Source organism: Neomonachus schauinslandi, chromosome X (genome assembly GCF_002201575.2).
Source record: "Neomonachus schauinslandi chromosome X, ASM220157v2, whole genome shotgun sequence".
Lineage (NCBI taxonomy): Eukaryota > Metazoa > Chordata > Mammalia > Carnivora > Phocidae > Neomonachus > Neomonachus schauinslandi.
In genome coordinates, this window is record NC_058419.1 from 26,588,219 (window position 1) to 26,615,185 (window position 26,967).

Genomic DNA, 26,967 nt, shown 5'->3' on the forward strand with positions numbered 1-26,967 from the left:
TCAAATTCTGGTTAACAGGCAAATTTTCAACCTGAGGGAAACCTAAAAGAGCTGATGTTAAATGTAAATCCCTATCTACAACAAAATTAATAAAGCAGGTACCAAATATTGAGAACAAAGTGCAAAGTCTGTGTTAAGAGTTTCACATGAAAAATAAAGAGTTTTACATGGATTAGCTCAGTGATACCTAAGAAATTATTACCCACATATTTATAAGGAAGATGAGGCTTAGAAAGATTAAGTAACTAAACCAGTTACACAAATGCTAAGTAGAGGGGCCCAATTGGTAATCAGGTCTTTCTGACTCCAAAATTCATACTCTTAGTACTATACATAAATCTTATTATTTGAACATCTTACTAAAAGAATTTTTTTTAATTTTGTGTAATGGGTACAACCCTATTATACCCAAGATATACTGTGATATATGGAAGATTTTAAGATGTACGTTATTTCAACCCCTACTCCAAATTGTTTTGAACATAAGTATAAAATGAACAACATCAACTAACCTCACTTTCCAGAAAGAAAAAAACCAATGTCTTAACAAGGTTGGCATTTGGACCCTGTCGTCCCCTTCTTTTCATCATACCGTCGTCCTCTGGATCTCTACGACTGAAGAGCCTACGATCAAGACAAAGTATTTACTTTTAAAACAAAAAAAACCCTATTTCCTAATTTAAAAAATTAAATTCATATTTAAGCATCTAATAGAAGAGAGTAAATGGGACCTGGGTAGGTATTCTCCAACATGATACCCAAGTAAATAATAGCTATAAACCTTTTTCATTTCATACTTAATGGTACTTCTAAGTCCTCTTAAATTAACTTCTCAAGTTAATTTTATGGAGTTATGGATTACTTCTTTTTTATAAGTTTTATTTATTTGAGAGGGAGCAAGCAAGTGAGCAAGCAAAAGAGCACAAGCAGGGGAGCAACATGCAGAGGGAGGGGGAGAAGCAGGCTCCCCGCTGAGCAGGAAGCCTGCTGTGGGGCTCAATCCCAGGACCCTCAGACCATAGTCCGAGCCAAAAGCAGACGCCCAACTGACTGAGCCACCCAGGCGCCCCTGGATTATTTCTTTTTAAAAACATTACTGCATTTTATGCAACCATTTCCTTTTGTAAAAGTATTACGCTAGCCCATACCATTTATGCACATTAATCTATGATATTCATCTCTTTAAAACTGAACATTATTTTCCTTCTATCCTTCTTGCACAATTGTCTCAAAGTGACTTCAGTGGCCTCTTTCTATGGATATCATGGTGGTTTTTCCTTATAAATAACAAAGAAATATCACTGGGTAGCAATAAATAGAAACTGGAGTATGAACATTTTACATCATGTACTCTAATAAACACTCCCCCATCCCAAACAGGCATTTTAATAAAATCTTACAAAGATATAGTTCAGTCCATGTGGTTCAAACTGTTCTCTTTATTTTTTTTTTAAGAGAAACCATCTTTTCTTTTTTTTTTTTTTTTTAAAGATTTTCTTTATTAATTTGAGATAGAGAATAAGAGAGAGAGCACCCAAGCAGGGACAGCGGCAGAGGGAAGGGGAGAAGCAGACTTCCCCACTGAGCAGGGAACTCGACAGTGGGCTTGATCCCAGTATCCCGGGATCATGACCTGAGCCGAAGGCAGACGCTTAACCAACTGAGTTAGTGGTTATGGGCTCCCTGCTCAGCGGGAAGTCTGCTTCTCCCTCTGCGCCCCCCCCACCCTGCTCTTGTGCTCTCTCTCACTCTCTCTCAAATAAATAAGTAAAATCTTAAAAAATAAATAAATAAAATAAAAGCCATTACATAACACTTGCTCAATGTTTTCTGTGGTCAGATATTCACACTGCTATCCATACTACTTAATCTGAGGTGTTATACCAACATAAAAAGGACTATAGGATTTTAGGGATTCTTATGTCAAACTATATCAAACACGTGAAGCAAAACCTTTTAATATTTTCTAAAGCAAGCAGTAACAGGCTTAAGACTAAATATTATAATAGGGCAATAGTTAGAAGCTGACATTGGAGAAAACAATGAAAAATTAGGAAAAGGTCTTAACGTGATGATGTAATTAGGTATATTTTTATATACTTTATATATGTTTATGTATTTTATTCAATAAAAGACATTTCTCTTTGAAGATTTAACTTCTACAAACCAAGTAAACTGGAGAATTGAAACCTTTAAAGGAAAGAGTAAAATGTGAAAGTTTCTACTTGACCTGTATGAATAATTTTTTAAATGAATTATATATATTTTTAGTATCGCTTACAGCACAATAAAATTACTATCATAAAAGTATACTTTAGAAAATACAAAAGTATAGGTTTACTTTTTGTAGAGAAATTCCCCAGCTGCTACTGCTACTGGCCGGTGAGCTGAATAAACCAGATGGTAGACATTTTCACAATCTTCTGCAGTAAGAACTTCTTCACTACTCCTTTAAAAAAAAAAAAAAAAAGAGCAGCAGCAGTTTCAATGACTTAATTTTAAGGATACTGAGTACAACGATCCATGCTTGTACATTAAAAATAATACACTTTTCACTACTTGTGTTAAAAAAAGAAAAAGAAAAATTGACCTTATTTGATTATCATCTGTCAGTAAAAGCATGCCCTGACAAAAGAGCTGAATATTTTGTCAACATCTAAGATAAATGGGAGGTCAAATTAGAGTGAATATACCAGAATACAGAAATATATGTTGAAGAGAAGTAACAATGTGACAAGGATGCTAAAGAGAAAGGAAGACAAAATAATATAAACTAACGTAAAAAAACTAAGTGGTGGCATTCTAAGAGCTTAGAGTTAATAATCACAGAAAACACTCTGTATATATTTCACAGTAATATTAACGAGATAATATCACATTAAAATATACTAACAGCCCAATTATCTCACAATGATGAATACTTCACCATGTACTAAACACCATATGAGGAAATGCAAATGGTTTTTTGAAATAATCAACATTTAAATGCCAAAGACCTTTAATTACCATCTACCACTGGAAAAATCTTACTAAAATGTAGTGTTCATTTTCCTGATCTTATTTTTAAAAAACAAAATAAACCTAATAAAATCTTCCTGGTAAATAAAAGTCATTATTAGGCCCATCAATCACAGTACCCCAGGGTAAACCTCATCGAGTTCTTCCCTTACAGACTCTGCTTTCAGGGTCCCGGTGTCTGGCAACTCTTTACCCCCTAATATGCTTTCCGTCTGCTGTGAAATAAACAATCTAGGTTTTTAGCATTCTATGTAAATTGAGAACCATAGGACCACCACCAGCAAAAAAAAAGTCTAAAGTACATTAGATGATCAGTTGAGGAGCTCAGATCCTTTTTGGTTTTCTGCTGTGCTCAAAGTTTCCAGAAGTCTGATGCCTAAGGAAATATTACTTCTTTTTGAGAGAAACAAAACCAAAATGTTAAAATTCAAGTTTTGAAAGCCTTTTGACTTAAGATACTCTATGTATAATACTGAACTGTTACTGGAAAAACCACTTGTGTCATTTTATAATGAAAAGACATATATTGAATCAAATTAGTTAAAGTATAGTTAAATGTGCAGTTCACTCATTTTCATTGTTTGAGAAGGAATGTTCCTGACAACTTTCAGTTATTAGGTATTTATAATGGTTGAATCAACATAAATGAGTTTATTATCCTTCATAAAAATATGAGAAATAAGGAAAGATGTCCACAGGGTATTGAGGAAGAAGCAGCTACAGGAATACATATAGAGTACTATTACTTTCTTATTTCATAATTCTTCCAATACTTTCATAACATGTATATATATTTATAATTTTTTAAGTCCAACTAAAAAAGAAAATGCAATAGTTAACACTGTTCAAAATAGCTATTATCTTACATATTTAATTCTTCCTCTGATAATCATTTAGGCTATTTCAATAATTCTATTACAAACAATGCTATGTTAGAGAATGTGAGCATTAAAATTTTGAATATAGATACTGCCAAGCTTTTCTCCAAAGGGGTTATACCAATTTATAGTCCCCCATCACAGTGTTTTAAAGACCTGTTTTTGCACAGCTTCAACAACACAGTGTATTACCAAACACTTTTGTATCTTTGTCAAGCAACAGGTTAAAAAATGATCTCATTTTAATTTACCTGTCTCTGAGTGTGGCTAAACATCTTTTCATATATTTTTTAATTTTCTTTCTGTCCATGATCTGGTTCTCTAACTTTTGACCATTATTAGGTTTCCATCCTTTAATTTATTTATTTTTTTTTAATTTTTATTTTTTTTTTAAGATTTTATTTATTTGCGAGAGAGAGAATGAGAGACAGAGAGCATGAGAGGGAGGAGGGTCAGAGGGAGAAGCAGACTCCCTGCTGAGCAGGGAGCCTGACGTGGGACTCGATCCCGGGACTCCGGGATCATGACCTGAGCCGAAGGCAGTCGCTTAACCAACTGAGCCACCCAGGCGCCCCATCCATCCTTTAATTTATTAAAATTGACTCCAATGATAAAAATATTTTGACCAATCTGTCATTGGTTTTCTGAGTTTATGGTATTTTATGTCATATAGACATTTTTTCATTTTTATGTAGTTAATTCAATGATTTTTTTATGTCTAGGTTTTATGTCATGTTCAGAGAGCTCTTGCTCATTTTACATATAAAACAAAAAAAAATAAAAACGTTTAATCTTCCCCAAGTTTTCATCTAGTACTTTAATGGTTTCATTTACTTGCATTTAAACATGTCATCCATCTGGAAATTATTTTTGTATAAGGAATGAGATGGGAATCTGATTTAATTTTTCCCCAAATAGAACCTAGCTGTCACAAAACCATTTATCTTTTTTTTTTTTTTTAAAGATTTTATGTATTTGACAGCAAGAGAGAGAGCACACGTTCAAGCAGGGGAAGCGGCAGGCAGAGGGAGAAACGGGCTCCCTGCTCTGCTTGACGTGGGGCTCGATCCCAGGACCCTGAGATCATGACCCAAGCCGAAAGCAGATGTTCAACCGACTGAGCCACCCAAGTGCCCCAAAACCATTTATTTTCTTAAAGGAAATGCCACCCTCACCCTATACTAGGTTCCTGGATTTGTTTGCGTTTGTCTGTATTCTTTATTCTCTGCTACTAATCAGTCTATTCACACACCAGTACCAAAATTTAAAAATTACTACAGTTTTACAATATGACTTAAAATGATACTGGGCAGTCATCACACATTAGTTTTTATCACAATTTCACTGGCTACTATTACATGATGAATTTTCCATAGGAGTGTCAGTAGTAGCATGCTAGGTTAAAAAAAAAACCCTTTGGCAATTATTATTTGGATCATGGTAACAATTTAAATGTCCACTGACAGATGAATGGGTAAATAAAATGTGGTATAAACATACAACGGAGTATTACTGAGCCTCAAAAGTAAATGAAATCTACATGCTACAACATGAATGAACTCTGAAGATACCATGGTAACTGAAATAAGCCGGATACAAAAGGACAGATACTGTAAGATTCCACTTATGTGAATTACCTAAAATAGTTAAATTCATAGAGATAAAAAGTACAACAGTGGTCACCAGGGGCTAGGCAGGAAGGAAGGAATGGGGAATCAGTGTTTAATGGGTACCAAGTTTTAGTATGGAATGATTAAAAATAGTTCTGGATATTCATAATGGTGATGGCTTCACAACAAGGTGAACACACTAAATGCTACTAAACTGTACATTTAAAATATGTTTAAAATGCTAAAAATTTTTATGACTAATATTCCATTGTATATATATACCACATCTTCTTTATCCATTCATCTGTTGATGGGGCACTTATGTTGCTTCTATGTCTTGGCTATAGTAAATAATGTTCCAATAAACATAGGGGTCCATGTATCTGTTCAAATTAGTGTTTCCATTGTCTTTGGGTAAACACCCAGAAGTGGAATTACTGGATCCTATGGTACTCCTATTTTTAGGGTTTTTTTGTTTGTTTTTTGAGGAACCTCCATACTGTTTTCATTTATAAAGAACTCATACAACTCAACATCAAAAATGAAGAAAAATCTGATTTAAAAACTGGGCAGAGGACCTGAATAGACATTTTTCCAGAGACATACAGATGACCAACGGACAAATGAAAAGATGGTAAACATCACTAATCATTAAGGAAATGCAAATCAAAACCACAATGAGGTATCACTTCACACCAGTCAGAATGGCTAATATCAAAAAGACAAGAAAGAACAGTGTTGGCAAGAATGGAAAAAAAGGAAGCCTCATGCACTGTTAACAAAGGGGAGGGGAGTAGGGGAATGGCGAAATGGGTGAAGGAATTAAGAGGTACAAAATTCCAGTTATAAAATAAGTAAGTCACAAGGATGAAAAGTACATCATAGGGAATACAGTCAGTAACACCGTAATACACACACATATTGTGGTGAGCATTTCATAAAGTATATAATTATTGAATCACTATGTTGTACACCTGAAATGAACTTAATATTATTTGCCAACTACACTTCAATTAGAAATTTAAAAAAATTTTTTTTAATTAAAATGGTAAATTTTTTAAAAAGGAAACAATTGCATCATTACATTTTAACATAACAGAATATTTTAAATTGATTGTTTCCAGAGAAATTTCAGTAAATACTAATTTCTAAAAGTGTAACAAATATAATAAGCACATTTAATACACTCAAGTGTTTAACTTTTTTTCAAGGGCACCTAAGACAGTGAAATGGAAAGGAAACTGATCATTAGAATCAGAACACAGGAATTCCTAGCTCAGTTAAAATTTTCTAGTCTAATGGTTCCTTCTTTCAGTTTACTCAATCTTACATGAGAAAATTGAACTTCCAGCTGTAAAAATTCCATGTCTTAAGTTATTAAAATTTAGAACCAGATAAATTTAAACCATCTTGTCTAATGTATTATTTAAATATCTGGACATTAGTAATATGCAATAAGTACATACTTACTGTAAAACAAGAGTAAGTAATTTTATTGCTTGTACTGCAACATCATATTCTTTGTCAAGGGTCATAGACACAATTCTATCCTAAGGACAAAAAAAATTAAGGTATTTTTAAAGTAAGAGAAACAGATTTTCAAACAACAGGTAATTTTTAAATACTTAAAGTAATACTAACCTTGAACCGACTGGTAAAAAGCTCCAGTTTGGAATTAAGCTCTTTGTTATAATAAAGCCCTTGTAGAGCAGTGAGACATTTGAGTCTTACCTCACCTTGCTAAATGAAGCAAGAGGAGAAAATGCATTAAAACTCTGCATATTTTCAACCTGAATATTCAAGACATACACAAGTATCTTTTACTTTAGATTTTTAAATATGTTCCATACAATTCTTCAAAACTCTCATTTTCAAAAACTCTCATCTTTGATAATGAAAAAATAGGAAATCAATACATACATTTAATACTAAATACCTTTGGGGTTACTAGTTCTGTATGTCAAATGAAAATTTTTTGAAAATTTGTTCAGAGCAATACTATTGTGAAAGACAACGGTAGCATATTTCACAGTAAGTTTTCCTTTACAGAAAGTAATATTTGTAAAGGATACATGCAAAGAATTTCAAGGCTAGTGAAGAGGCAGCCTAAGAGAAAGGCAGAATAATAAAATAAAATAAAATAAAATAAAAGTATGCCAGAGACCAAGTTGTAATTTATAATCTGGCTAAGATACATGTTTATGAAGAGAGAAGAAAAGTTAGAAAAATTTCAAAAAGTATATAGCACTCACATAGTAAGAATAAAGACTCTTCTTACAGCTCTAAGAAATGCCTAACCACTACCACCTACATGATTCTAATGTTTGTTTCACTACAAAAAAGTTAATTCAAGATTGAAGTCTAAATCAGTTACCAAGATTAAAAAAATCTAGGGGACTTTATGCGATAGAGACCATGTTTTCTTGGACCAGACAGAAAACAATAAAGGAGAAAGGTCTATAGGAATGTGGTCCCAGGTATACCTATACACAGATAACTCATTATGAATGAGAGCTCTAGATAGCTATGCCTATGTGTAGACAGATAAACATTCTGTAAGGGTATATCTTACCTTATCATGCATAGTCCAGCCAACATATTTTAAATAACTGTCATTTAGAAAGGCATCACTATACATTTTCATCCAAATGCCAATTTCTTCAATGCAAATAGCTCGAATTTCAGCTATTGCATCACTGAGTGGAGGAAGGAAAAATTATGTATATTAGTGCCACTATAACATCAGGATTTGTGATTTATCCAAGAGCTGCCAAATACTTCACACCTAGTATGAACATACCACTATCTTAAAAGATTACTGGGGATTTAAAAGTAGAACTGAAGCATGATCCCCTAAATGTTTACAGACTACCTGGCAAAGCATAATTCTCAACACATAAATATTTAAAATTAAATAAAAATACAAACAAAATTAGACCCCCACCTTTTATACCATGAAATATCCCAGCCTCTGCTCACACCTGCTGGGCATGGTGTGTTCAGAAGACAGCAGGCACACTAGTTTGGTTAGAGCATAATTTTCCAGGAGAGAATTAGTTACATGTAACACTGAGGCCAAGCTTCATTTGGATTTGAATGTCACACTAAATTATTTTGAATTCATCTTGTAGGTACTAGGTGAGTCACTGAAAGCTTTTGAGCAGAGGAATAACACAACAAAAGAATGTTTTAGGAAAACTTCAATAATCTCTAGGTATGAGAATGATAGAGGAATAGACTAAGATAATGGTGACAACAGAAACAAAAAGGTAAGAATGGATCAAGAGACATTACAAAGAAAGTGATTCAATAACTGCCAAGTTGAGGAAGTGAGGGAGAAGTTGAATAAAAATACCACTAACATTTAAAGAATAGGTTACAGCAGAAATGGTGATAAGATCACCTACTTCTTTCCTCTGCTCATTCAAAATAGTAAAAGAAAATACTTAAATCTATCCAAATTTTCCCGACATGCAAATGATAAGAGTCCTGAACCATCATATATAGTTTCTACTAACATAGTACATCCAAAAGCAATTAAGTATTTTGTACCCTCTCTCCTAATCATAGAAGTAGATTCCATCTGCTGGGCAGGTACTAGTGAAGCACATTACCCCATTTTTCAGTGAGGAAATATCAATTTCAGAGCAGTTAAATAACTTAACTAGAATATCTCAATCAGTGGAAGACCTTACCTTCTAACATTGATCTTATTCCAATGTTCTTTCTACTACTTTATACTGCCTAAACCACTAAATATCCAAACCTGACTAGAGTAAGAATTACACAGAAAAAATGTCCTGACTTACCGGTATCTATGTACAAACACTCCCTTAAATATTGCATTCATCATATTTTCTATTTCGTCTTGATTTTCCTGAAGCTGAAAAGAATACATTATTTCTTTTCAATTGTAATGGAATACAACCAAAATAACATCTAAAAGTCATTACAAGTACAAATACAGGTTTCTCGGGCGCCTGGGTGGCTCAGTTGGTTAAGCGACTGCCTTCGGCTCAGGTCATGATCCTGGAGTCCCTGGATCAAGTCCCGCATCGGGCTCCCTGCTCGGCAGCGAGCTTGCTTCTTCCTCTGACCCTCCCCTCTCTCATGTGCTCGCGCTCTCTCTCTCTCTCTCATTCTGTCTCAAATAAATAAATAAAATCTTTAAAAAAAAAAAAAAAAACAAATACAGGTTTCTCCAGTGTTTTGGTGATTACATCTAATTTTTAATTCTACAACAGTAACCACACAGAAAAATTAACAGCTGTTGTAGGTCAGGTAGCTAAAGTCCCTTGATACCTGGAATATTTGACTTGGCTTTTAATGTTTAGCTGGCAGATTACCTTTTTCTAAGGCTCATAAATTTCCATTGCAAAAAGGCACATAAAAAAATCTGTTAAGTAATTTATTACAACACATATCATCTATTATATAACATATATGTTCATATCAAAAAAGCATAATAATATTTCATTATCTTGGTCATTACCATCTGAAAAAAGTAATGTTAACTAGTGTCTGCTCAAAGAACAAAAGAGGTTTGAGTAAAATAATTTGGTAGAAAGTTACCCTGCTAAATTCTTTTGAAGGAAACAAGGCTCACCTTAAATAATCAAGTAAACATTTCAAAATCTTGGTTTACTTACCTACTCCCATTATTTTCAATTCAGAGTTTGAGAATTAAGACAAAATTGTTTCAGAGTTTGAGAGTTAGGAGAAATATCTTTCTCCCAGTCTAAGTATCAATTAGCTCTTTTATTATGTTCTGCACTTTTGTAAAATGTATTTTTTTCTTTTCATGGATATATTCTTGCATTTCCAAATAATGCTAACAAGGGCGTGCACTTCTTATATTCATTAGCACAGATAGTCAAAGGTACAAGGTGGTCAAAAACTTAACCCTAACCCAGAAGTATCAATATCTTGTATTTGCACAGGAATTTTAATCTCAAAATCCTTTTAACCTATATCCACTCATTCAGTGCTCACAGTCTTAAATTTATGTCTAAGAATTGGGCCATAATTTCAAGGCCTAAGACGTGCATTATGTTTACCTAATAAATCATCTGATGAAATTTAATAACTACAATTAAGAGGAAGAAAGGCCGATTCTTCATTTCAAACTATATGAAAAAGATGAGGAATTTAGGTAGGGGGGAAATATCGACAAGATTTTTAGGCTTTTGTTGAGTCAGGGCATTTTAAAAAGTTATTCACTATCTCAGAAATAACCAACTAAAAATTACAGCTACTACCAACCCCAAATATGTCAAAATCAAGTAGTAATTTCTGGATTACCATGGCAAATATTACCTCAAATGTATTACTAACATTTTTGAAACATCAGATTTTGCCTATTAGAAATAAACATAAACATCGCCAATATCAGATAGCAAAATACTGTATCACTAATGAAGAAGAAATTAAAATCACAAACACAACATTGAAAGATTTTATTTAGGGTGTGCCCGAGTCGGTTAAGCTTCCGACTCTTGATTTCGGCTCAGGTTGTGATCTCAGGATTGTGAGATGGAGCTCCGCGCTGGACTCCATGATGGGTGTGGCATTTGCTTAAAATACCCCCTCCAAAAAAAAAAATTAAAAAAAAAAAAAGATTCTCTCTCCCTCTGCCCCTCCCCCTCTTAAAAATATTTAGCATAAGAATGAAAAATATCTTCCTCATTCAAAGTTAAATTTGGTGATCAGTCATGTTAATCAACTGCCACCTATACCACAAAAAAAAAAAGGTAGCGATTGAGAAACCATAAATAGCCTGTAAGTTATTTTTCAAAGTAATGTCATATAACTGAAACTTGAATTCATCCTGACAACTAGTTCAGGGAAGTTAGGACAGACATTTTCACAGTAGACATGAATAATACTAAGGCTTAAAACAACTTGTCTGACTGGCCTAGGACCTTACTGAAAGCCTTAAACTCTTCACCCTAGCCTACACAGAAAGAAAATATAAGCAAAAGGTATTGTTGGCATGGACAGTCAACAAAACTAGACATTTAAACAACTTGAAATATTTAAATTTAAATCTTTCCAAAAAATTTATCTGATGAACTAGCAACATTATATCGTAATTAATGATCAAAGTTGGTCATGGGTAACAGCTCAAATATTCAATACAAAAGTTTACCTCTTTCCGCTTCTGTAGCAGAAGTTCTAGCCTCTCATTGGCTCGTTTTCCAATCATTTTATTCCGTTCTGCCTCATACTGTCTTTGTGTATTATCCATATTAATGCTAAGATTTAGTGCCACATTCACCAAAGCTGTCATCAACTTCATAGCTATTTTTAAACGGAAAATTTTGAAATTAGTCTCACAGATGCAAAAATTTACAATTTACTATCAAATTAAGAGAAATTAAAGACAAGATGGGCTGTTCTGCTTCTAACAGAAAAATACAGCTGCTACAAATGACAATAAATGACAGCTAATGTGTACTGAATACTTAACTGTATGTCAGTTACCTATGTTAAGTATTTTTCATGGATTATCTCCTAATCCTCCCCAAAAGCCCTTAAAGTGAAGTATTATCCCCATTTCATTCATGAGGAAACTGAAGTCCACGGAGATTAAGAAATTTCCCTGAGATTACACAATTCACATAAGTAGTTAAACCAGTATTCAAAACTAGGTGATCTGACTTCAGACTACACTCAAATCCCACTATTCTAAAATGTGTCCCCTACAATGATCTTTTTCAGAGGTCATAATTCACGTTCTCAGTAAATTTTGGTTCCTATGGCAGTCACTTAGCTATCTTGGTTACTAAAGGGAGAGGGAGCTTGAATGCTTCATATCAAACTACAATATGTAAAAAATTAGTTTCATCAGTATTTGATTTCCTTTAATTTTACTCTATTACATATCATCATAAAGACAATGGTGAAATTATGAAGAACAGATCTAGATGAAAAGTCAAAGTACAAAGAAAAATACCACTCAATAAAGTGCGTTTTATTACACTTCCTCCAGATCCCCCCACCTTCTGTTACTGAACCCTTGCTCCTGAGACAAGACTGACTGTGATTTAAAACTTATTAATTGGGGGCGCCTGGGTGGCTCAGCCGTTAAGCGTCTGCCTTCAGCTCCGGTCATGATTCCAAGGGTCCTGGGATTGAGCCCGGCGTATCAGGCTCTCTGCTCCGCAGGAAGCCTGCTTCTCCCTCTCCCTCTCTCACTCCCCCTGCTTGTGTTCCCTCTCTTGCTGTCTTTCTCTCTGTCAAATAAATAAATAAAATCTTAAAAAAAACTTATTAATTGAAATATCTCACCATTTTATGCCTTTTTAGTTTACTTTAGACTATTTCTCAGATCTGGTTCATTGCGTAAGAGAACACCACAAAACTAAATCTCAATTTGTGGCTATTGGGTCTCTTTAAAAAGGATTCTCAACTTTCTCTTCAGAGCTATTTCATTCCCTCAGCAAACCAATTTGTTATTCTGATGTAAAATTATTCACCTTATGCCATCATACTTATTTTACTTTAGCCACCAAGTTCTTAACATTAAATGCTACCTAAGTTCATAGAGCAAGATCACATTCATATTTTGTGACTTCCAACATAAAAACAAAAATCCTATAGAAAGATTGCCTGCATTTTTTTTTCCTCCACCTCCTTCCCCCAGATTACCTGCATTTTGTTTTTTGAAAATGGAGGATTTAGCAAAGTACAGCTTTAATTCTTTAGGAAAATAAAGGAAAAAAATATCCCCACACTTAGAGAATGAAAACTTTTGTGTAAATCAATATATTCTACCATTAAGGCTTATAATACTATAATAACAATGAATGCCTAGTTGATTTTTTCTAACTCAAACCAAAAAGTACTTACTCAGTAATAGTGTATCAACAATTTTACCTTTACCACAAAGGAGAAACCAAAAGATTTTATAAACACCAACACCAAAAATCACTGTTCTAGAATTGTGTGAGGCTTAAAAATATAACTCATTTCAAAAAGCAAAGAATTTAGCTCAGTCTAAAGTTACTCAGAAACCTAAGAAAAATAAACTTTTGTGGTGTAAAGAGTAATCATCATCCTACAGGGACCATCAAACCAGGAGGAACAGCTCACATCACAGACAAAATAAAGGTCATTAGGACTACATATCCAAAATGACTTAACGGTCTCCCCAAATTTGCTGTCAATATCTTCCCTGATAAAACATCTTTCAAGAATTCAACACATTCCTATCCACCTCTTTTCCCTTTCTGTGGCATAGTAATCAAATAGGTTTAACACAAGAAAATCACCATATACTAACTATAGTATACCTTCAAAGAATCAAAACTGAAAATATCATTGCATTCCCAGTAATTCACGGGGGAGGGAGGAGAGTGTTCTGTTAGTGGTTACCCTATAAGTAAAATTAATTAATCTGAGTCATGATCATTTCTTTTAATGAAAACCATTTTCATCTCTAACCTAAGGAAATATACAAAAAAAATTTCTAAATACTGACCTGCCAGGGTGCTCGTATGTCGAAATGCTCTGACTTGTGAGTCAGACAATCCTGTAAGAAGTGAAATGACCGTATCCATCATGTACTCATCATATATGATACTATATTGACACTGCCGTACTAATACGCCAATGAATTCACAAAAACTGGATTTGAACTTCTTCCACTGAGGACCAGCCATGGTAAGTGGATAGTCTCCACTATCCTAAAACAAAAATTTTAAAAAGCAATTTCACTTAAAACACATGATTTAACAAAATTTCGCTTGTTTATAAAATACCCTAGGCAGAAGCTGAAAAGACTCCTTTACCCCACCTTTCTTCTCCAATAAATCCTAAAAGTAGGTAGGAGTTACTTTTGAACACATCTGCTCTTTAAGACCAAAATGCATATTATGAATTCAATTTAACCAATAAAAATATATACCAATTACTCAAAGTTAAAAATAAAAAGCTTCTCTCATCAAAGCAAAACATTATACTGATAAACAAAGATATACTTATTGAATCTCCTTAAAACAAAAGCATACCAAAAGCATACCAAAATCAAACCAAAGTTGTATTTTTAAATGGATTCAAAACGATGAAATCATATTTTCAACCAGTCTGATGTATGATTTATAAATAATCAAAAGATTACAATGTATATTTTCATTAGCTTCAAGGACATCAAATAGTCAACAGATATAAACAATGACATACAAGGACATAATTTTAAAAAGAAATGGAAATGTAGCTAGTATAGCCTGGAAACACTAGTACTTAAGTATTCTTCTATATAGAGATGGGGCATTCTCCAATGAAGTTACACTGAGAATCGCCATAAATCATTAAAAACAAATCTTTAAATGGGGCGCCTGGGTGGCTTAGTCGGTTGACCTTTGGTTTTGTCTCATAGGTGGGATGGAGCCCCATGTCAGGCTATGCACTCAGAAGGGAGTCAGCTTGACAGTCTCTCCCTCCGCCCCTCCCCCCAATCATGCTCTCTCTAAATAAATTAAATCCCACCCTCAAAAAATAAATCCTTAAAAATAAAAACACAGGGCAATACTACATAGAACCTCGAAAAGCAAGAGTTGCTTTGGAGAGTATTCTAGAGACTAAGATCATTTTATTAGTACAGTTGGGCAATTTTTTAAACCACTATATATATACACATATGTATACATATATATGTAATATAATATGTATTACACACATATATATGTAATACATATTACATATGTAATATATGTATCTATGTATGTTTTATATATATATATTTTTAAGATTTTATTTGACAGAGAGAGCGAGCACAAGCAGGCAGAGTGGCAGAGGGAGAGGAAGAAGTAGGCTCCCCACAGAGCAGGGAGCCCAACGCGGGGCTCGATCCTAGGACCCTGGAATTATGACCTAAGCCAAAGGCAGATGCTTAACCAACTGAGCCACCTAGGTGCCCCCAGCGCCCCCCCCCGTTTTTTAAAGTAAGTAGGGGCGCCTTGGTGGCTCAGTACCTGCCTTTGGCTCAGATCATGACCTCAGGGTCCTGGGACTGATCCCTGTGTGGGGCTACCGGCTCAGTGGGGAGTCTGCTTCCCCTCTCTCTGTGCCCCTCCCCCTGTCATGCTCAGGCTCTCTCTCTCTCAAATAAAATCTTTAAAAAAATAAATAAATAAAATAAACTCTATGCCCACTGTGGGCTTGAACTCATGACCCTGAGATAAAGAGTTGCATGCTCTACCAACTGAGCTAGCCAGGCACCCCTATTATTTTGTCATTAGAGCAATATTTTTTTTAAATTTTAAGTCATGCTATATAGAAGCTGAACTCTTTATTTCTCATCTGAGAATAAGATCCTAATATTCTACAAAAAGGTTCTCTTCCATATTCTCTGACTGAATCATTTAGTGACTACACTGAAATGCATCATCTTAATTGTCAGCAACTTGGTTTGCGGACACTTTCAAATCAGATTTCAGGATTCTTAAATAGTTGTTTCCTTTTAGTAAAAAGGTTCTCACTAAAACATTTAATATTAGTATGTTAAAATAAAGTAGTCATGTTCCCCGCCCACTGCCGCCCTCTATCCATAGTTTCACTTTCCACATCTTAGTAACCCCATGGGTCAACCTCCATCTGAGAGCAGATGATCCTTCTTCTAAGGTATTATCAGAAGAAGGTCAATAGTAGCCTAAAACTATGTCACAAGGCCTATGTCATTCCCCTCATTTCATCTCATCATGTAGGTATTTTATCACCTCTCATCATCACAAGGGTGAGTACAGAAGATACTTTGACAGAGAAACTACATTCACATAATTTTTATTACAGTATACTGTTATAATTGTACTGCTTATTATTATTGTTAATCTCTTACAATGTCTAATTTATAAATTAAACTTTATCACAGGTTATGTATACATAGGAAAAAAACAGAATATATAGGGTTTACTACTATTTGTGGTTTCAGTCATCCACCGGAGATCTTGGAATGTATCCCCCGAGGATAAGGGGGGTGCTACTATAATACCATTACTCATAATTACCTCTCAACTACTTGGAGAATGATTAATAGCACTTAGTGATCATCAAAGCCTTTTAAACAACTCTTGTCTTTTAGAAGGATAGTTGAAAGCTCCTTCATCAGAGTAAGCAAGAAAAAAATGATCAAGTAAAACTCAAATGGGACAAGAAAGAATTTCTACTTGAAAATTTACAATGACAAGTTTTGAAGAGTAAAACTGCTGGTGCCAGAATGCAGCTGTGAACAAAACAAAAATCCCTGCCCTAAAGGAGCTTACATTATAATAAATCTAAATGTCTTTATTGGTAACAATATTTCAAAGGCATCACTGTGATAAAGGATTCACTCAAGTCTAAGCTACTATTTTTTTTATTTGTATTGTTCTTATTACTCATACTCAAAATATAAAGGATATATTTTTAAAAGACTTTATTTTCAAGTAATCTCTACACCCAACCACCCAACGTGGGGCTCAAACTCACAACCCCAAGATCAAGAGTCGCATGCTCCACTGACTGAGCCAGCCAGATGCCCCCATAAAGGATATTTTAAATAATAACATGTTATTTGTTAAGGGTCCAGAGAGTGGACCCTTAAACAACATGGGTTTGAACAGTACAGGTGCACTTATACACAGATTTTCTTCAATAAATATACCTACAATACTGTAAATTTATTTTCTGAGACCTTATGATTTTCTTAATAACATTTTCTTCTAGCTTACTTTATTCTAAGAATACAGTATATAATACATAGAACATACAAAATGTTAATCAACTGTATCAGCAAAGCTTCTAGTGAAGAGTAAGTAGGCTATTATAGCAGTTAAGGTTGAGGGGAGCCAAAGTTAAATGCATATTTTTGGCCATGTGGGGAGAGAGGGGGTCAGCATCCCCAACCCTCATGCCGTTCAAGGGTCAACTTTACAGTCCTTTGCTTAAGTTACCTGGTTCCCCAAATATTGACCAAATCTATCTTTAACAATATTCCAAGACATGTTCTTAGGCACTAAATTTTATTTTCTTGAAGTTTTAATTTTTTGACAATAATAATAGCTACCATTTACTAAGTTCTTATTATATACCAGGCACTGTAAAATGCTAAGAAATTTTTCAAACATTACTGAATTAAATCCACAACAGGCTTATGAGAAAAGTATTATTAGCAGAGAGTATTATTCACAGATGATAAAACCAATGCTAAGGCAACAACTTGCCCAAGGTCACTTATCATTTGATTAAATGTGATGCCAAAGCTGTTATGCATTTACACTAATGCTCAGAATTTAAGAATACTTTTAAGGTTAAATCAAGATCAACATGCATAAAATTATCAAAACATTTAGGGTAATAAGTTACCTCATCAAACTCTTCAGTCATTTTTCGAATTATTTCAGAGTTCTGCATATGTCTAAACATTTCTGCTGTGACAACTCCTGAAATTTTCAAGTGTAAGAAGTTAATATACATTGTAGAATGAATAAAATAAAGAGAACTTCTAAGTCAATCTCTTACACTGTTAGTCTCTATTACATTTTTTAAAATTTTATTTTATTATGTTAGTCATCATACATCGTTAGTTTTTGATGTAGTGTTCCACGATTCATTGTTTTCATATAACACCCAGTGCTCCATGCAGTACATGCCCTCCTAATACCCATCACATTTCTACCTGACTTAATCTACTCTTGCCTACAATATGTATACTGGCTTAGCCCCTTTCAATATAATACACATCATCAAGGGTTAGGCAGCACTCAGGGTAACACAATTAAAACTTTAAGGATAAACCTGAAGATAATAAGAAAAAGAGTGATAGGTAGAGTTTACCTATAAGGTTTATTAAGCATTACTATATATATACATAGCAACTACATCCAATCATCCTCTAAAAGGGCTTCAAATAAACATAAACAGTAATTTCTGCCCATCTGTAATCTAGTTGAAAGTTTAAATAAAGAATAACAAGAACAGGAAGAAGGAAGGGAGGGAGAGAGGAGGGAGGGAGGGAAAATAAAAACTATTAAAGGCAGTATATAAGAAAAGCCCTAATGAGTGACAAGGCCAATAAAGGCCATAGGTCAGACCAAAATAAATAAATAAAATTAGTGTAAGTCAGGTGTTTCACAGAAAAGAATCTAATAAGGACATTTAGAATTTCAAAGGAAGATGGGAAAGGGGAGGAGAAAGGATGCACATTACAAGAAGTAAAAGTTAGCCAGGTAGTGATCAAATATCAGAAAAGGGACTTCTAGAAAAAATTATAAGGAGACAATGCAGGAAAAAGAGATACATGAATTTCCACTGATAGGGTATCAGATTATTTAAAAAGGAACAAATGTAAAAACTGGATTCTCAAAGCTGTATTTCTATTGCTGGATTACTTATTCCTTGCCAGTCATACTACTATGAATACCATAAATATGAGGCAGGCGCTATAATCCTGGCTTTACTGATGAGGAAGTAAAGGCTAAAGCAAAGAGAAGTCAAAGACCTTGTCTGAGATTATTCATCTACATCATGATGCCCCCCCCAAGTAAGATCAACTTCTAGTGGTGCTGTGAAGAGCCCTTACTTACCACAACATAAAAGAACTACATTGTTTTAAGATATTAACAAATCTGGAAGAAACCATTTCCCTTGCTAAAGAAGCAACATTCTCAAAAACCTTTTGAAGAGTTTTTTAATTTTAATCAAGTCACGGATATATCTTCAGAACCTTCCTATACGTTACACCCAGGTGCTATAAACTTGGCAAAGCTATAGAAGTACAAGTTATTCAATCCCTGAAATAATTTCTACAAAATAAATACGTATCAATAAATCTCAAAGCAAACATACTGCATACATTTTGACAACTGTCCATTTCTAAAGCTCCTCTCTCATCTCAGACCATATAACAGCCAGACACCCAAAAATAAGCAGAAAAAAATAGCTGTCACAAATTCCATGCATATAACTCCTGGGGCAGGTGTGAAGGTGCCATTAAGACACCACGCGTGAGCCCACTGCCTTGAAATTGTAGGAGACATGAAAAGAGACTGCTAGGGTGCCTGGGTGGCTCAGTCGTTAAGCGTCTGCCTTCGGCTCAGGTCATGATCCCAGGGTTCTGGGATCGAGCCCCACATCGGGCTTCCTGCTCAGCGGGAAGCCTGCTTCTCCCTCTCCCACTCCCCCTGCTTGTGTTCCCTCTCTCTCTGTGTCTCTCTCTGTCAAATAAATAAATAAAATATTAAAAAAAAAAAAAGAAAGAAAAGAAAAGAAACTGCTAAAAACTGGTAAAATGAAAAGTGACAGATGACCAGGAAAGAAAGAAGGAAACACTGGCCACAGATTCAGCAACCACAAAGCAGTCTGGAGCCATTCAGCATAGAGTCAAATATCCCTCCACACCTCAATAGCTGCTGAAGGCAAAACTACAGTAAAATAACTGATGCTCACAATGACAATCCTGAGTCCAAAAGAAAAAAGCTAAAGTACAGTACATATAAAGATGTTTCTAACTCGTTTATAAAAGAATTCAATCAAAATAATTCTAAGTGTTTTTGAAAGTACTTAATGACCTTAACTTTGATTAGATGATAAATTCTCCTTTACGGAGTTTTCTTGATTCTAAAATAAACATTATGACAGTGTTTAAATCTACCTGATAATTTAAGTTTTCAACACCTTCAATTTTTAAAAATCTGGACAACTTGGTATATGACAAAGTGTATCCAAAGGTTTAGTTGGCAAGCTCCTGATTCAAAAAACAGAATGGTGCCAGAAAAGGAATGAATCTGATAAAGGGAAAAAGCTCTAACTATAGCCTTGTTTTAAAACTACAATTCAGAAGCCTAACTAGGAAACTAAACCTGACCGAACTACAGTATAACAGGGAAGACTGAAGATGAAAGTCAGAATTTCAACTCATCAAGTTATTTCTGGCACCTGTTCTGTTGTTCTGCAATCAACCTTCCACTTTCACAGAATCTGAAGAGAAAGGACATGGTCCTTGATTACATAATACAACAAACAGGTACCTGATTGTTCTACTCCAGAAAGATGGACTGGACACAGACAAAATAAAAATACTAGTATATTCTTTCTTTAAAGTGTTAATCTGATTCATCATATTGTCATTATTACATTTCCTTTGAGCAGAGTCAGATTTTCTATATTGATTTGCAGCTACCTCTAGCTAAGAAGTCAAGTAAACTAGGCAACTCTCTAAAAAGAGTTTTCAAAAAAAAATTTTTTTCTCAAAACTGACCATATTAATGGCATTACGCAGATCAGACTCAAAAAGTTAATATATCTATCAAGCCTCACATACAGAATATCTAGTATGCATGCCGCACTGAATGTTGTGATCAACCTCGAATAAAATGCATCAGTTCATAAAATGTTGTTTATATGGAATTGTTAAATCACTATATTGTACACCTGAAACTAATATAACACTATATGTTAACTACACTGGATTTAAATAAAAATTTAAAAAACCTACCTGAAAGAAAATCTTTATATACAGTCAGATTATCTAAATTTTACACTGAGCAGAATAATTTTAAGAATTAGGATTTTAATCCTATGCTACTTGGGAGAAAAAGTAATGTAAAAGGAATGTAACTCTTTCAATTTATTTATTTATTTATTTATTTATTTATTTATTTTTTAAGATTTTATTTATTTATTTGAGACAGAGAGAATGAGAGAGACAGAGAGCACATGAGAGGGGGGAAGGTCAGAGGGAGAAGCAGACTCCCTGCCGAGCAGGGAGCCCGATGCGGGACTCGATCCCGGGACTCCAGGATCATGACCTGAGCTGAAGGCAGTCGCTTAACCAACTGAGCCACCCAGGCGCTCCTCAATTTATTTTCAATAAAATGTCCCTTTCAAAGTTAAAAAAATTAAAATAAAAACTCATTTTAAAAATGTTACTTGTTTCACAAATTCCAGTAACAGTATTTTTAAAAGTATTATTGTAGAATTAAAGGAGTAGACATAAATAAATTGCTTCTTGGGACTCTTTTTACAGATTCCTTTATATCATTCTTTAGCATCTTAACTTTTTAGATCTATTTTTAAGCAAACTTCCTTCCTCCTGACTTCTGATGTCCATGTTTTTGGTGCCACTTCCATAAAAAAATGTAATACTCTTGGGAAACTTTGTAACATTTATTTTCCTGGACATCCTCTTAAATTTCAAGGATGGATCAAGTATTAGGGAGAAACAGAACAGATCAGAACCTGTCCATGATTTTGTCTGAATCATTTACTGATCCAGATCAAGATGTATGACACCCCCCCAACTTACGTAATTTTGTCTCCCTGCCAAATGTCTGCACTAAATATTTTTGCCCCAGGGAAGACACTACTGTATTTTATATTTTCCCCACTCCTACTTCAAAATCTTTTTAAATAAGGTGAAAACATTTCCAATAAGACCCCACTCCGAAACTTCTCTTTTTAGGGAAAAAAAGTAGAAATTTCACCAATACCTTACTTAACTTAGTTACTTACTTACTTACCTACTTACTTACTTACTTACTGTTATTCATGGCACTTTTAAACTCCCTACACTTTACAATCCCCTGCCACTTGAACCTGTTACCTCTTCATTATCTTCCTCCTCCCTTCTTAATCCATTTCTTTGTTCCTAAAACCAGATGCTCAAAGTGGGAAATGTATCTAATAAAAGTAATATAACAATTATAAATTGCCAAGTTTTTAGTTAATTTTCACACATGAATACAACTGTCTCAATGGAGTTTCTTTCTTACTTTGTTCTTTGTTCCTTTTTCCTTATACATTCTGTATGATTATAATGCAAACAATTCCATATCTTGGCATTATTTTTCCTGAAAAGTGTTTATATTTAGGTGGAACAAAAAGAGACCATTTGAGAACATTCTGCTTCTAAAAATAAATGTATCTTACCTTTACAGCCTGAACACTGAATAAAAAAGTTGATGAGGTCAAGAAGTGCTATATCTCGGTCATGCTTGTATGATTCTATCCAATCATCTACCACCGACTACAGCAGAAAAGAAAAAAAACCATTAGCTTTTGCTAATGTTCTAAGAATTAAGTCTGATTAAAGTCATTAAGTTTCAACACTAAGTGGTATCACATTACTTCAAATTAAATATACATATACTTGTATACTAAAATTTAAAGTTAAATTTTAACAATAAAAGAGAACCAAATTCAGTAAAATAATCACCTGGTAACACATAACGATGATCAGTCTTCTGTTCATTTTGCATTAAAAGGAATCTGAGAACTAACTATGGGACCCAACTCTATAAAGTGTAATTACTTATTTCTTAGTGACATTAAGGATATCCTAGAAGATATTAAAAATCACACCCATATTTCTTTTGACTAAAATAGTGTACTAAATACAAATAACAAATATTAACACTGCAATGGAATGAAAACAAAAATCTTTCTAAAAGATGTAAATGGCTGAGTCAATGAGAAAATGCATTATGAAATTTTTTTCAATAGTGAGCATTACTAGTCCCATGTTAATAACAAAAGTAAATTAATGGCTAAATAAACAATAAGTAGGACAGTTCATGGATCGGTAGATTTAATACTGTTAGATGACAATACTCTCCAAATATATCTACAGTCAATGGAATCCCTATTAAAAATCCAGCTGGCTTCCTAGCAGAAACTGGAAAGCTGATCCTAAAATCCTTATGGTAATGCAAGAGATCTAGAATAATCAAAACAATCTTTTCAAAGAAGCACAAAGTTGGAGGACTCACACTTCCATTATTTCAAAACTTACTACAAAGCTACAGTAATCAAGATAGTACTGGCTTAAGGACAAAAGTGTACATAAATGGAATAAAAATGCAAATGAAAAATAAACTCTCATATTGATGGTTACTTGATTTTTGACAAGGATGCCAAAAAAATTCAATGAAGAAAGACTAGTCTTTTCAACAAATGGTGCTGGGACAACTGGCTATCTGCATGCAAAAGAATGAAGTTGGGAGGGCGCCTGGGTGGCTCAGTCGGTTAAGCATCTGCCTTCAGCTCAGGAGGTCATGATCCTGGGATCAAGTGGCTTTGGGCTCCCTGCTCAGCAGGGAGTCTCCTTCTCCCTCTCCTTCTGCCCTTCCCCCTGCATGTGCTTGCTCACTCGCTCTCTCTCAAATAAATAAAATCTTAAAAAAAAAAAAAAAAAGAAGTTGGGAGTGCCTGGACGGTTCAGTCGGTTAAATGTCTGACTCTTGATTTCAGCTCAGGTTACGATCACAGGATTGTGAGATCAAGCCCTGCATTGGGCTCCACGCTGGGTGTGGAGCCTATTTAAGATTCTCTCTCGCCCTCTCCCTCTGCCCCTCCCTCCCACTTGTTCTGTCTCTCAAATAAAGAAGTCTTGGACCCCATCTCATATCATACACAATACTTAAAATGGATCAAAGACTGAAATATAAGAGCTAAAACTATAAAACACGTAACTAAATCTTCATAACCATATGTTAAGCAATGTATTCTTAGATATTAGACTAAAGGAACAAGACAGAAAAAATGACTTTCATTTAATCATAAAAGTTTTGTGTTTCAAAAGACTTCATCAAAGATAAGAAAAGCAACCCATAGAATAAGAGAAAACATTTGCAAATCATGTATCTGATAAGGCATTTGTGCTCAAAATATAGAGGCATATCTTGTTTTACTGCGCTTCACAGATACTGTGTGTGCGTGTGCGTGTGCGTGTGTATTACAAGCCAAAGGTTTGTGGAACCCTGTGTCAAGCAAGTCTGAGCCATTTTTTCAGCGGCAGGTGCTTACTTTGTGTCTCTGTCACATTTTGATAATTCTCTCAACATTTTAAACTTTTTCATTATTATTATATTTATTAATGGTAATCTGGGATCAGAGATCTTTGATGTCACTATTGTACTTGTTTTGGGGCACCATGAATCGTGCCCATAAAAGACAGCAAGCTTAATAAATGTTGTGTGTGTTCTGATTCCCCCATCTCTCTCCCTCTCCTCAAACCTCCCTATTCCCCGAGACACAACAATATTAAAATTAGGCCAATTAATAACCCTACAATGACCTCCAAGTGTTTAAGTGAAAGGAAGAGCTGCATATCTCTCACTTTAAATCAAAAGCTAGAAATGATTAAGCTTACTGAGGAAGGCATGTCGAAAGCCAAGATAGGCCAAAAGATAAGCCTCTTGAGGCAAACAGCCAAGTTATAAATGCAAAGGAAAAATTCCTGCATAAAATAAAGAGTTGTTCAGTGAACATACGATGATAATGAAGTGAAACAGCCTTACTGCTGATATGGAGAATGTTTTAGAGGTATGGATAAAAGAATCAAACCGGCCACAACACTGTCTTAAGCCAAAGCCTAATCCAGAGCAAGGCTCCAACTCTCTTCAATTCTTTGAAGGCTGGGAGAGATGATGAAAATGCAGAAGGAAAACTTGAAGCTAGCAGAGATTGGTTCATGAAGTTTAAGGAAATAAGATGTCTCCTTCACATCAAAGTGCAAAGTGAAATAGTAGTACATGCTGATATAGAAGCTGCAGTAAGTTATCCAGAAAACTAGCTAAGATAATTAACCAGGGTGGCTACACAACAATAAATTTCCAATGTAGACAAAATAGGCTTATATTGGAAGTAGATGCCATCTATGACTTTGATAGCTTCTATGACTTTGATAGCTAGAGAGAAGTCAATTCCTGTCTTCAAAGCTTCAAAGAACAGACTGACTCTCTTGTCAGGGACTAATGCAACTGATTACTTTAAATTGAAGCCAGGGCTCATTTACCATTACAAAAATCCTAGGGCCCTTAAGAATTATGCTGAATCTACTCTGCCTATGCTCTACAAATGGAACAACAAAGACTGGATAATAGCCTATCTGTTTACAACATGGTTTACTGAATATTTGAAGCCCACTTTCGAACCCACTACTCAGAAGAAAAAGATTCCTCTCAAAATATTCCTGTTATATTGACAATGCACCTGGTCAGTCAAGAGCTCTGATGGAGATGTACAATGACATTCATGTTGTTTTCATGCCTACTAACAAAAAATCCATCCTACAGCCCATGGTTATAGGAGTACTTTCAACTTTCAAGTCTTCTTATTTAAGAAATACATTTTTGCAAGGCTATATATATATATATATATATATATATAGCTGCCATTATATAGCTGCCATACACGGTGATTCCTCTGATGGATATGGGCAAAGTCAATTGAAAACCTTCTGTAAATGATTCATCATTCTAGATGTCATTTAGAACATCCGGGATCCATGGTAAGAAGTCAAACTATCAACATTAACAGGACTTTAGAAGAAGTTGATTGTAACCCTCATAGATGACTTTGAGGGCTTCACGACTTTCAGCAGATGTGGTAGAAATTTCACTGCAGATGTGGTAGAAAATAGCAAAAGAGCTACAATTATAAATTGAGCCTTAGGGACGCCTCGGTGGCTCAGTCGGTTAAGCATCTGCCTTCGGCTTGGGTCATGATCCCAGGCTTCTGGGATCGAGCCCCACATCAGGCTCTCTTCTGCTTCTCCCTCTCCCTCTGCCTGCAGCACCCCTGATTTGCTCTCTGTCAAATAAATAAAATCTTTCTTTAAAAAAAAAGAAATGGAGCCTAAAGATGTGACTAAATTGCTGAAATCTCATGATACACTCCTAACAGATGAGGAACTACTTCTTATGGGTGATCAAAGAAAGTGATTTCCTGAGGTGGAATCTACTCCAGGTGAAGATGCTGTGAAGACTGTTGAAACGACAACAAAGGATTTAGAATATTACATCAACTTAGGTGATAAAATAGCAGCAGGGTTAGAGAAGACTGACTTCAATTTTGAAAGAAGTTCTACTGTGGGTAAAATGCTATCAAACAGTATCACATACTACAAAGAAACTATTTGTGAAAAGAAGTCTATCAATGTGGCAAAATTCACTGTTCTCTTATTCTAAGAAATTGCCATTGCCACCCAAACCTTCAGGAAACACCACCTCGATCGGTCATCAGCCATCCACATTGAGGCAAGATCCTCTACCAGCAAAAAGATTACAACTCACTGTAAGCTCAGATAATGGTTAGCATTCTTTTAGCAATAAAGCATTTTTTAATTAAGGTATATATATAGTTTAGACATAATGCTGTTGCACACTTAACAGACTACAGTGTAAACATAACTTTTATAGGCACTGGGATACCAAAAAACTTGATCTGACTTGCTTTATTGTGGTATTTGCTTTACTGCAGTGGTCTAGAACCCAACCCACAAATACCCCTGAGGTATGCCTATATAAAGAACTCTTGCAATTCAATAATTTTTAAAAGCCAAATAATCTAATTAAAAATATAGACAAAGATTCTGAATACAGCTCTATATAGAAGACATACAAATGGCCATTATCTCATCAAAAGATACTCAATGTAACTGGCCACCAAGGAAATGGAAATCAAAAGATAGCACTCGAGAGGAC

General features: G+C 34.6%; 1 protein-coding gene across 2 annotated transcripts in view; it reads right to left on the reverse strand.

Annotated features, from left to right (window-relative positions):
• STAG2 (stromal antigen 2) overlaps positions 1-26,967 on the reverse strand; it is a 134,655-nt gene that overhangs the window by 41,391 nt on the left and 66,297 nt on the right. For both annotated transcript variants that reach the window (XM_021686638.1, XM_021686632.2), the window contains exons 5-14: positions 22,412-22,508; positions 17,849-17,925; positions 13,989-14,193; positions 11,655-11,806; positions 9,316-9,389; positions 8,079-8,202; positions 7,148-7,246; positions 6,977-7,056; positions 2,342-2,449; positions 513-624 (exon numbers count right to left, since the gene is read on the reverse strand). In XM_021686638.1, the coding sequence (XP_021542313.1) occupies positions 513-624; positions 2,342-2,449; positions 6,977-7,056; positions 7,148-7,246; positions 8,079-8,202; positions 9,316-9,389; positions 11,655-11,806; positions 13,989-14,193; positions 17,849-17,925; positions 22,412-22,508 (1,128 nt within the window). The remainder of the gene's footprint in view (positions 1-512; positions 625-2,341; positions 2,450-6,976; positions 7,057-7,147; positions 7,247-8,078; positions 8,203-9,315; positions 9,390-11,654; positions 11,807-13,988; positions 14,194-17,848; positions 17,926-22,411; positions 22,509-26,967) is intronic.